The sequence below is a fragment of the Uloborus diversus genome, chromosome 9 (assembly GCF_026930045.1).
Source record: "Uloborus diversus isolate 005 chromosome 9, Udiv.v.3.1, whole genome shotgun sequence".
Taxonomy (NCBI): domain Eukaryota; kingdom Metazoa; phylum Arthropoda; class Arachnida; order Araneae; family Uloboridae; genus Uloborus; species Uloborus diversus.
The window spans coordinates 22223307-22236457 of record NC_072739.1 but is presented as its reverse complement, the minus strand read 5'-3'; the positions used below and the strand labels follow the sequence as shown (position 1 = coordinate 22236457).

General features: G+C 32.3%; 2 protein-coding genes across 2 annotated transcripts; both read right to left on the bottom strand.

Moving 5' to 3' along the window:
• Positions 1–3289: 3289 nt before the first annotated feature.
• LOC129229510 (bis(5'-nucleosyl)-tetraphosphatase, symmetrical-like) lies at positions 3290–11783 on the bottom strand. The gene is made up of 2 exons (XM_054863828.1): positions 11644–11783; positions 3290–4263 (listed from the first exon to the last, which is right to left on the bottom strand). Exon 2 carries the CDS (start codon positions 4202–4204, stop codon positions 3362–3364), a length of 843 nt encoding a protein of 280 aa, XP_054719803.1. The 5' UTR covers positions 4205–4263; positions 11644–11783; the 3' UTR covers positions 3290–3361.
• Positions 10478–11614, bottom strand: LOC129229800 (zinc finger HIT domain-containing protein 2-like). The gene has a single exon (XM_054864176.1). It carries the CDS (start codon positions 11609–11611, stop codon positions 10478–10480), a length of 1134 nt encoding a protein of 377 aa, XP_054720151.1. The 5' UTR covers positions 11612–11614.
• Positions 11784–13151: the final 1368 nt, after the last annotated feature.

The following is a 13151-nucleotide window of genomic DNA, read 5'->3' as shown; positions in this document are numbered from 1 at the left end:
CAAAGAAAACATGTGAAATGGAATGTTTTACCTTTTTCTGTAGTACTTTTAATCACCCCAAGGTAGCGTATTCAAGCTCTGTAGTTGTGAATTAAACAAAGTAAAACATTAATAAATGGGTCAAACAATTTCAACAACCTTAGCGGTATTATTTTAACAAGTTAAGGGTCTTTAACACATTTGAAAATTATGTTGATTTATGGGTCAAAAAATTAGAATAATCTACTCATTTAATGTGAATTTGAAAAAATAGGAAATATTTGCATATCTGTTAACTGCGTAGGTTAGGACAAATGTAAAGCTTGGTTCCCAGACAGTTTTACGTTATTCTTTTACTGAAAATAGGTTGTCAACTTAATAAAATTGGAAACTAAGAAGTTGCTTGTTGTATCATTGTTTAAAGTTAGAAAAAAAGTTTATCTTGGATTGAAAGAATGATTTACTATCTACATTGTGGAAGATATTAAAAGAATATTGAAGGACTGACAAATTAAAAAATAACCGATGTAAATGAGGTAGAAAGCTTGCAACAAATGTTAAGATGAATGCAAATTAAAGTGAACCGTCCAAAATAATCGTTCTGAAAATGCCTTTTACATCCATAAGTGTTTGTAAGAATCTGTAGTTATCATGTCCAAGCCAACTACACTTAGACGGTTGCATAAACTGTAGTTGCAATTGCAGGTCCTCCAAGTAAAAACAATGATAAACATGAAGCAGAGACGTGCCCAGCTCTCATGGAGCAAAGACAAGCTCATCTGTGTGAAACAGGACTGATAAAGTATTTTATGCAGTGACTAGCTGTGTTGCCCGGTCTACCTCGAAAATAAAAATTGTGTCAAGTGATGTATATTCAACAATCAGGCGTAAAAAATAAATAAAAAATCATGGTTTCCCTTCCAAACAATGACGACAGATATTAAAATACTTTTAAGAAATTAAATCCAGATAGATGGATTGAAAATGCATAACCATGGAAACACAAAATAAAATAAGTTTAAGGAATTAAAATGCGAAAGAAAATGGTTCACAATTTGAATGGAATCGAGATTTCTTAAACTTGATTTAAAAAGGCTTGTAACTTTTTTTCCTTTCGAGATAAAAGCTTATTTTTTCGACCATAGGTCGAGTTAGATCTGGAGTAAAAATGGTCGCCTTTTCCAATGGAGTCAAAATGAAAGCTGTAGGACAATTCCTTCACTTTTTATTGATTTATTTAATGAAGAAAGTAGTGCCTAAATTTCAGCTAAGCCTAAAAAAATTCGAGCAAAAAACGCAAATAACTCCCGCCATAATAAAGTTAGAGCATTGAAACAAATTGCGTAGAACGCGGAAAATTCTACCCTTTCGAACGATATGTAATATTAATATGTTCAAATAATTTTTCACCACCATGTTTGAGAATTTATGTAAAAATTGCACGTAAATTGGAATTAAAAAAGAGCTATTCATCGAATTTTATTCGAACTGGTCTGCAAACCTTTTCAGGACTTAAAGGAACAAACTGAAAATTTCAGCGTAATCGGCCGGGTAGTTCTCGAGTTTTGCGAGTTCAAACACAAAGACGCTTTTTGGGGACTTCATTTTATGCTATGTAGAGATGAATCTTTATTTGAAATATCTGTTGAAGAAAGGGGTGTACGGGTTTTGCATTAGAAAAGTGAAGCACTTGAGAAATCTTGTGTAAGACATTCTCTCAAAGATATCCTTTATGGTATGGGGATGCATGAGAGTTGCTGGAAGTGGGCAATTCTATGTCTTAAAACAATGTGAATTCTGCTATGAATCTAGATATTCTGTATTCTTACATGATACTTTTTTCTGAGTCAAAACAAGGACCCATTCAGTGACATATTTATCTTTCAGCAAGATTCTGCTTTGTGTCGAATCTCGAAACTGACTCGTAGATATTAAGCAGAAAGATTTCGGTTTTAAACTGGCCAAGCAAATCTACCGATCTCAATACCATCGAAAATCCGTAGCATTATCAAAGCTGAAGAAAAAGGTTCTAGACCTGAGGCCCGCTAACAAAATTTAACTCATTGCCGCATTGAAGAGGGTATGGAAACAATATTAGTAGCTTAGAAAGTAAACAGCTGGTGGAATTGATATCTGAAAGGATTATAGATGTGATTCTTGCAAAAAACGATGCGACAAAATATTGATATTGCTCTGTTTGAAAATGTTTTTTCCTATTTTAATTTGAATATTCTATTATTTTGATTCAATGTAAAGTATCATCACTACAAACTTTTGGATAATTCTGTCTAAGAAAGTGTATATGAAGTTTTATGTACACTTTAAAGTCTAAGGGGGCAACACGTTCATTTAAATGCCCATTTTACTCTTATATTTCGTTAGATTTAGCTATTTGTTTTTCAATTTGTATCACTTGTTTTTTAATTTATAAATATAATTGAAACCATAGTTTAGATGAGCATCTTAGTACTAATAATTCAAAAATAAGTTGTGTTTTATTTGTTATAATTGATAAATATGCCACTTAAATGCTATTTTACAAGGATTTTTTTATTTTCTAAAACAGAGATGATATTAAAATTATACATTAAATTAGTCTATTTTAAACTAGAAATACTTCATGAAACTATGTGTTTTCTCCCAAAAAACATCGTTTGAAGCCTCCCTTTATTCTCCCCCCCCCCTCCCCCAATTTCTTTTGTTGTGAATGTGGTTTTACTGAAATAGTGGTTTCCTTTTATTTTCATAAGTAGTCTGAGCAAATGAGTTTCAATAATGTAGTAACAGATTTGCATGAAAATTGAATAAACTAAGACTAATTGAATAATAAAATATATAATGATTTGAAAAAAAAAAAAAAATGAAGACTGGAGTTTTATGCCTAGGTAAGATGTTTGTGTTCATACATACAGTTTATTAGAATTTTCATCCTTACCCTGGTTTTTGTGGTTTATAAAAGAGCACAAAATATTTACCGCTGAAATTTATCATTTCACTTAAATACAACAAAATTTGCAAATCCATAACTTGAACAATTTAAGTGATACAATACATTAAGAATTTAGGTTTTAAAAGTTTTTTAAGCAGCTTATTTCATCATGTACTTATTTGATTTTTTCTTAACAACCTGCATGCTTCAGGTACATTTTTAAATATGTTTGGCAACAAGCTGACTTAACTTTCTGTAACTTTAGCTATCTTTTGTGGCCAGTTGATTTGCTTACTTTGATAACAATCTTTAATCTACAGTCCTGACAGCAAACAAGTTGAAAAATATGAAGAAAGCATTATATTATTAAGAGTTAAATGATACAAACAGATAAAATCTCTTTATTTCTCAATGTTAAACATAAAATTACGTCCAGAATTATTTTCATTTTTTTCATTCATTTGATTTAGTTTTAGAATAAACTTGCTTGGCTTTTACATTGTAAAATGTTCCTTTTCTTGGCCCATTGATGAATACTCCAGTAAGCCAATTACCATATACACATCCCGTATCTAGCCCTGTAGCAAATGGGTATTTCTGCAACATTCGTTTTGCATCATGACCGAAATAAACATGTTGAGGTCCACCCCACATTGATGCCCATGGTTCACCTTCATCAATGTGTTTTGACGCTGTTAAACCTCCTTCCCAAAAGTAATCACCTTCAATAACATTTCTCATGCAAACCATGTTAAAGGGGTCATTTGCTTCAATCGGCATTCCAGGAAGTAGGCCTGCATGTACAACTACAACATTTAGAGATGGAATGGATATAGTAAAGGGTAATTCCAGGAGATAATTAATATTTTCCAAGCTTAAATCTTTAATCCATCGGTTGCTTGCTTTTAGCTCATAGCTTGGATTCTTAGCGCTGAAATACTCTTTCAACACTACTTCATCGTGGTTTCCCCTTACTGCCAGTATCGAAGCAGACTGCCTCAAATAGTCTAGAACTTCTGCATTCTTCGGACCTTTGTTCACTAGGTCGCCAACAATTATCTTTAAGGTGGAATCTTTTTCCGCTTCGGCTTTTTTCAGCAGCATTTGTAGTTCATCAAAGCAGCCATGAATATCACCTATGACAAAAATTTCGTCATACTTTTCTACGAAAGACTGATCGATGTATTTATGAATAGTTTTTGGAAAAGGTAAATTGAAAGAGTGAACAAAAGTACGTGAAGGTTTCCCAATTAAGTTTCTTATGAGTGAAAGTGTTGAAATTGTCAGCGACACCATTTTCTTAGAGCTAAAACTGGGCAGCAATTCTAATTGACCAGCAACATCAGTTCCCTTACCTGTAAAATAAAACTAAACTGAACAATTTATGTTTTATAATATGTTATTAATATTTCAATTATTTTTTTAATTATCTTTGAAAGAAAAAAATTTTAAGTGTCAAACTTTTTGAATTCCTGTGGACTATCAAAAGAAAGTAAATTCGCTCTTCGATCCCACATTTTATCTTTAGTCAGAATATAAAATTATTTGTTAAAATATTCTATGATAAGCAAGTAACCAGATACGGAAATCATTCCATGCTGAGTAGTAAACCAGATTTATAGGTTCAAAAAATCAGTAATTCATCCAGAAGCTCACATTTCTTTGCATTGAAAAAGGTGTTCCTTGTAACACCGAAACACGTGTCTGCAATATTTTGCAATATTTGTGCTTTCTGACGTTGGATTACTGATTTTTTGAATTTTCAACACAAAGGTATTTATTCGTTACAGATTTATAGGTCTTGAATTTTTCTACTCGGGTAAGACAATAGGTTGTAGTCCCTTACGCCTTTACATATAGTCTGGGTTAAAGTGCATAAAATTCCATAAAAAAAAAAAGAAAAAAAAAACTATTCCTGTTCTATTATATTTAAATGAAACATTTGTTCTCACAGCATTTTTATTTTTTTCCGATAATAATCAGAGCTTCGGGTAATCTTAATTTTTGAAATTCAAACAGATGCCGTCTCCAATTAAGATTGGTTTAGTGGAGTTCTGCTATACTTCATTTCCGCATGTGGCCATGCATTTAGTATCCACTTTTGGCTTATCTTGTTTTATTTTGTGCCCTAAATAGTTAGCAGTGCAAAAAGCTGGCATGGGAAGTCAAAGCGCCGTAACTGCGTTTTATTTTTTTGCATTTTTGTCATCTATTTTACTTCAGCTTTATTGTATAAGCTTGCTTATTCGGTTTCCACTGAAAATTAAGCAGGAAAAAAACGTCTAATTCCAAAAGAATTTCCTCTTTCCTTCCAAAACTTCCTTGTTAGTACAGAATCCAAAATGCATTTCTCCAGATATCTCAAAACCTTCTTTCTGCAGATGCTGCGCTTTACCTTCCCAAGTTAGAATGCTGTTAAAAAAAAGGGAAGTAGAAGAAAGAGATTGTGCTAAAAATGAAATTTATGGCAGTATAACAAGAAAAATTTGTAAGATTACTGATTACGCAAACATTGTACAAGCATTGCATTTTGGTAGCACTTGAAGCTCAGTTTTATGTGGTTTCCAATTTAACTTCAAAAATAGTTTAACAAATTATTGGTGTATTTCATGGGATCATTGAGCAGCAAATTTTTGGCATTTGCTTCAGATTGTTGTAACTGTAAAAAGTGCAATCTCAATTAAGCCCAAATACAAGTCCCCCCCCCCCATTTTTTTAGGACAAAAAGGCATTTGTTGTTGTTGTTTCTCATCCCCGAGATCCGCAGAGCTAGATCAGGTCCATGAATTCATTCACCCTGAACAAGTCCAAGACCAGTCAAGGATCAGCAAACAGGTCTCGTCTAGTGAGCCCCAAAAAGAATAAAATGTGGTCAGGAGAGGTCTGTGCAGATGAACACTCAGCGCAAAGTTTGAACTGTTTAATACCATTGACAAGAGTCATTGTTGGTGAACTTCCACTAAAGAGAGGGTGTGAGAGCAGTTTGGTCCCATCTTATTAATGGATGGGGTAAAGAGCAGCTTCAAAAGATCTCGAGCACTGGTGGCTGAAGACTGAATTAGCTCGGATGCCTGCAGACCTTAGCTCAGCAAAATGGAGTGGCCTTCAGGCCTTGGGTTACCCTGCCAGGAGTATAAAAGGCATTTCAATAGTACTACTGTTTAGCAAGAAGTTACTGCATATTGCTGCGGTCACTCCTCTGGTGTGCTAATTCTACATTAGCTACCAGTTTGTTTGGCTTTTTTGGCTCCTTTAATGGGTTTTCTGCCTCCAGATCAGTTACTTCCTATTCCGGGCTCATGAGTGCTAAAAAGCACGAAACTGCAGTCTTCAGATGGAATGACTGAGCTAGCGGTGTATTTTATATTTTTCTTTTTTTTTTTTGTAGTACTACTGTGTTTTTCCTCACATATGTCGACCTTTCACCTGAGTCATATTCTAGTTATGTAGCACAAAAACCGAGCCTAGTATTATGTAAATATATTAACTGCTCAAAGGCAGGGAGGGAAGCAGTTGCCCCCCCCCCCCATTACTGAGGCGCCTGTACCAAAGTAAGACAAACGAGAAAATATAAACCAACACATTGAAGAATTATGATTATGTAAGAAAAAAATTGCAACAAATAAATCTTCTCATTTTATTTATTAAAAATTTAAATTTTCATCATTAGCAATGAGAAGTAATTTTTTCTTTGATTTGTTCATGAAAAAAAAAATGATGTAAATCGATGCAGTTGGAATTTCATTCCAATTTTGCAGTCAGTCATACATAAATGAAAATTGATTAGATGATGAAAAAAGGTATTTTATATAAAAGGAAATAACAAAAAATTTCACAATCAAAATCTAATTTGGAACTTCAAGGGTCCAGACCCGGGGACTGGGGATGCACTGATTAATAATATTACTTGTAATCAGCCAATTTTTACAGATAAATAAAAAAATAGTTTTTAGTATTCTAAGTATGTGTTAAACAAGAAAGTACGCTGAATGAGTTTTTAATAATAAATAATTTTCAGCAATATAAGTGCAAGATGATACTACCCTCAACTCACAATAACTGTAATATTCCCGTCTTTCAAAGTTTTCATTTGGTCCCAAACTCTTGAGAAGGCTGTGGGAACTCAAAGGTTTTAGCTGGTCCCTCGGGACTTTGAGTTACAGGATTTAAGCCGAGTTCAAAAGCTCGTTAGGAAAAAATGGGGAAAAGCTCTTTAGCAAAATGCTAAAATGACAATGATTAATGAATACGTTTATATATATTTATATCTGCCTCTATGTTTCATCTCCAGTTAAAAGCGAAATTCTCTATTCAGCCAAGAAATCTTTAAGGAAAGAATAGACAGCAGCAAATATTTGTTTCAATTTTGAAATAAAAAATTTAGAATTGTAAGCATTGAGAGAACACAAGTTTGATATTTAAAAAGCCAATTATGCATTTATTCTGGGGAACTAATACCCATTAAGACAAAGTACTGTTGAATTTAATTGTAGTTTAAACATTAATAAAAATATGACAACGCGTACACATGTACAAATAAAAGGAATTGAAAAGAGTTAAAAATCTCTGCAAACAGCTGTTTCGGGGTTATAAAATCAAACCCCTTCATCAGTACATAAAAAGAGTGATGGAACACAAAGTCAAACAACGGACAAGAGAACCAGGTTCACTTCAACATCCTACACATTGTACAAACTTGGTGGCAACGTGTACATGTATACACATTCTCATATTTTTATTCATTTCATTGTAAAAAGTTTTCGACTGCTTCTTCTACATAGTTTAAACATGTTAGCTAAAATTTATAATGAGATTAAGTTCACTATCCATGCTTGTTTCCTCTCTCGGATCGTGCATCGATTTTGTTTATTTTTTCTTTTTTTTTTATTTGAACAAAAAAGCGAAAATGCCTTGCTTCATTTTCGTAAATTGAATAGTAATTTTAGCATTTTGTGAAAATTGCGACTGTAGCGGAAACTTTGTCCAGTTATCAAGAGATGACTCTAATACAGTAATTAGAGAATAATAATTGAGACAATAGTATATTTGTTTATACAAGGCATCTGTTACATTTCAAGTTTTGAAATCCATGACTTTCCCCGATTTCTACTCATAGCTTTCCGTGACTCACAGGACGTAATTTCTCCAGAAAAAAACATTATTTTTTCACAATAGTATCAAAAATTTGTGTTTTGTGAAAATTAAATTGTAATCATCTGATCTATGTTTAGGATATATGTTTATAAGAACGTAAATTAAAGTGAAATGTAACGAACTCTTAGCTACTATTATAACTAAAAAACAATTTATGCAACAATGACTAGTGATACGCATGAAATAATTTGAGTTTCAACTTAATAATTTGGGTACCAAGGACATACATTTTTAGATCTAAAATTTCTGGAAATATGTTTCAGATTCGAATAAATAATACAAAATTTTTTATATAAGTAAGAATTTACATGAAAACAAGTTTATTTTCAATCACTAAAAATACTGAAAAAAAAAGTTTTAGTTGCAAAATGATTTTTCAAAATAAAAGAAGCTTCAAACATGCAGCAATAGTGATGCAAAACTACTGGTGAACAGCTAAACATTAAAGCTTGATTTTTTTTTCTTAAAATAAATATTTTATTCCACAAATACATAATAAATCTAAAACTTATTATTTTTTTTAAGCTACTAGTTTTCTAAAAAAAATCTGTGTCTAGCAATAATTTAGCAAATACTAAAATTATGTTTACAATAAAGAAAACAGACAAATAATCAGAAAAAAAAAGTATTAAGTTAAAGTACTTAATAATTAACTTACCAGGCATTACCAGATATACTAACCGGCAAAGTTTTAGAATAGGCTACAAATATTGAAAAAAAAAACTCCCGATTGTAAATGCCATGATTTCTGTATTTTATCTATGTCATAAATGTCCTTAATTGATTCTTTAGACCAATTTTATTTTCTAAAATGCTCATTAACTTAAGACACTGCTGAAAATTAATCAGAATTTTTCAAGAGTCTGTTGAATCAACCCTGATCCAAAAGACTTAAAATTTCTGAGTTGAATGAGAGCGGTAAAATTAGAAATATACAAGTCCCTAACTACACAACCAGACATATAAGGAGGTTAAAAATAATGCTAAATACAAAATTATAAATGTCCAAATAGTAGAATAATATGGTAAAGAGCAACGAGCTAGTATCATAGAAGCAGATGCAATCGGATTTCGAAACATGAAAAAATTGGGACTGATGGGTAAAAGCGTAAGAAATGGCTAAGATGCGCAAATTTTGCACCTAATTTATCGAATTCGATGCATGTTCTTGAACTCAAAATCCATGACCAGATGTCAGTTTAAATGACATCTGAGCAATTTTTGCTGAAAATCATGATTTTTCATGTTATATTTGAGATCATAGTTGAAATCAATGACTTTCCATATTCGTGGACACCCTGTTTATACAATAAGAAAATTTACTCACATAATTGAATCAAAATTTTGAAACATTAAAAAGTTACAAAAATTAAGAAACAAAAATGACTATTCATAAAAATGAACAAACTACTTACGGATTATGAAAGGTCGAAATAGTAAAAATGAAGGGCTGTGAAAAAATTTCAGAGTTAAAGTCATTGCCATATTAATTATTTAATCAGCTGCTTATCTTTAGTCGATTAATTAATAAGAGGCCAATTTGCTTAGGGGTTATCCACAAATGATGTCTTCCTTTGAGAGGGAGAGGGTTCAGGAAATGGTGAGTTTGTGAAAAGGGGAAGAGGATAACAAAAGTGAAATCTTTTTTTTTTTTGTATGAATATGTTTGGAAAAAATAGTGTGATGTATGACAAGAATAGCGGAAGGGGTGAGCGTTAGAAAAAAATGGACATCATTTTATTCATTTATAGACTGCCCCTTATCAGAACATACCTTTTCCTATGCTACTGAGCATTCTTTGTACACTGCATAAAATTAAAAGATAGAGATGGATTTATTAAAGTTAATTTTTTCCCTCAGAAACATAAAAATGGTATCATTTTCAGACATATTAAAAAAAAAAAATATTTAACAATGACAGCTCTAAAAAATTTAAATATTTGAAAGTTATTTTTCAATTATTTAACAAGTTATAATACAGTCAGCCCAGGGTAACTCAAAGTCCCAAGTGATTGATTAAAACCTTTGAGTTATCATTAGTTTGAACTATGGGAAGTTTCCACAACCTTCTCAACGGTTTGCCACCCATTGAAAATTTTGAGAAAAAGGAATAACTGGGTTGAAAGGCATAGATGTATGGAGAGTAAACGTAATAGAAAACACATAAATAGTAAAACATAATTTACATTCCATGCATTTCTTTCCTTCGACAATTTCTTATGTATATAGCAGTAGTGACAGCTCAAGGTAACATGACAAAGAAAATCTAAATACTTAGAAAACACTAAGAAGAATACTTTTTTTAAATGATTCATCCAACATTGCTATGTAAAACATAATTATAATTTTGTACAACTGTCCTAAATAAATATTTTCAAATAAAGTTGAACTTTCTCAAGACCATCTGAATAACTCTTATTCTATCTCTTCAATTAACGGTCTAGTTTTAACCAGGTCATTACTTTCCATATGGGAGGCACTTTCATTTTGTGAATCCGAAACCATGTCTGGAAGCATTAGCAGTACAAGATCCGACGCAATATCAGACATGGCAGAGTCATTATCTAAACACCAGCTCATTAAAAAATCCATTTTTTTAATCGCCAGATTCAATTTCTTTTTACATGTTTTGTCCCTTTTATCATGTTCTTTGTAAGCAAATTTCAGCTCAAAAATTAATAATTTTACATCATGTAAAGCACAAAGAACGAAAGTTGAACTTTTCGCATTATCGGGGCCTTTCATTATTGAACAAACATCATTCACAATGCTTTTCACAAAATCAACAGGAACATCTGAATGATGGCTTGAAATAAGCCTAATGGAATCCTGAACACATTCGACTAAACTGCAATAGTTATGTTCCATTAAAGCTGGACTCAGTTCAAATATTTCGCCTACAACCTCCTCTAGAAAGTCTCGCAGATCACAGTTATAAAACCTGTATAAAAAACAGTAGGCATATAGAATGTTCACCAAATTATACTGAATGCTCTCGGACGGCTTAACTGACGTTAAATCGGAAAGTTTCTGAATGTTTAACGGAAAATGAGGCCGCGGTGAAGTATGATCGTTTTCATCATATTTATCAGCATCTAATTCAGTTACGAGGTTGATCATTGTAACAGTCCACCACGGTTGTTTTACTGGTATTAATGTCTCGATATTCTTTTCGTCTTCAACAAACAACTTGAAATTTTTTTTCTCTTCATCATTAAGACAATCCCATATTGCTTCTTCATCAGCAGAATTAATATCGAGATTAGCAAATCTATCTTCGATTGAAAGTTCGGGTACAATTTCCTCCTCACAGGCATCAGCAGATCGCTTTAAAATCTGCAACATATTTTCTCTTTCCAAACGATCAAAATTTTCGTTTTTCAAAGATTCTTCCACCCATTCACGATAAAACGACTCACTGCACATTTCATGATCCGGACATTTATAACAATTTGATGAGCAGAACCTCCGATTACACCTAGGACATGAATAAATTCCAGCTTCCCTTTTGCAAATTTCACAAATTCTATCACTTTTAGTCGTATTCATAATTACTTCGAGTCAAATTAAAGATTACTTACACTTTTCTGGTTCATAGAAGATATTTGAGAATCAGGTTACTTCACATAGAAGAAAATTTGTAGCTCTATCGAGTTCTACGCGTACTGCGAAACGTAAAGTGCTAACAACAAACGGGTGTCTGGCGTTGCTTAACTTGCGACCGTGCTAGTGCTCAGTAAAGAGCGCGAATCTTCTTGCAGGTTTCCCTCGCATATAAGCGCTTCCCAAGTGGTAATTCGATTAAGCAACACTCGACGTTAAATCCCGGTTATTCGCAACTCCAACGAACTGTAGGGGGCACTGAAGTCACTGTCTAATGGCGGAATTGAAAACTAAAACAAACGCACATGGTAACGAAGAAAATGCTAAAAGTGTTGTGATTTTTGTTCGTACGTATGATTTTTTCGCTTTATTCTTTTTAAATTAATTTTCAAAGTCTTGTGGATATTCTGGCCCACGTAGAAAGAAATGAGAATTCAAGAAGCATTACTAAACGTCAAAGATTAATGCAAACTACGTAGTTCGTAATTCTAAGCAGCTATTTCCATGATGTTGAATTCGATATTTATCAATTCTTGATAAAACTAAATAATAATTGTGGCCTGACAAGAACAACAATTAATGCTAGAAAATTCAATATGACATTACAAATTATTATCGAAAGAAGATGATACTTCTTTGCCTTGCTTGGCTAGCGCTTATTTTTTTTTCCATTTGTAGCTGAGTTATTTCTCTCGAATTCCCGAATCGGTTCATTTAAAAATTTTCTGTTTCGATTTTTCTAATTTCTGAGTTACGATTTAATTGTGTCATGTTATGCAAATCATCAACAAAATTCTCACGGATATATGGTGGTAGTTTTCTTTTCAGTTGATTGACCATTATTTCTTTTCACTTATCGAATTCTGTAATCTTACTACCATTTTATTCCACTCATGATAAAAATTAAAAATGGTTTAACTAAAAACGCGAAATCTCGCCAAGGCTACTTTGCTCGCACAATACCAAAATTATAACCCTAAACAAATTTGGCGAAACCTTTCAGCTGAGAATAAAAGGAATAAAGTAAATTCTTTCTAGGTTAAACATTTTTCATTTTGTTCTACGATAATAAATCCAAGAAAATATTTTGCATACTGTCCATTCCAACTAAATGCTGCTGTAAAATATGATTAGTTCAATTAATTTAAGATTAAAAAAAACTCATATTCTTACAAATTCATACAAAACAATAAAAAATTTTACCTGGTATAACGTTATCCAATTTTGTTAATCCAGAGTTTTCTTGTTTACGCGTCCACCATTTAATACTTTTTTGAAAGAAATAAGGAAAACTAACATTATTTTGAGAAGCTCGAGAATACTCTTAGGGGACGAATTAATTTCTGTAGCTGAAAGCAAACTAAGACACATCGATTGCGTTAATAAATACTCAGAACAAACTGCCTGTGTTTACGTCAACAGACACACATGGAACTAAAACGTGGCAATGTTTTAGTTCCATCGGCAGTTTTGTAAATCACCGCAA

Bases quoted from the DNA above. Each gene is read 5' to 3' on its own strand.
- LOC129229510 (XM_054863828.1), bottom strand. From the start codon at position 4,204: ATGGTGTCGCTGACAATTTCAACACTTTCACTCATAAGAAACTTAATT.
- LOC129229800 (XM_054864176.1), bottom strand. From the start codon at position 11,611: ATGAATACGACTAAAAGTGATAGAATTTGTGAAATTTGCAAAAGGGAA.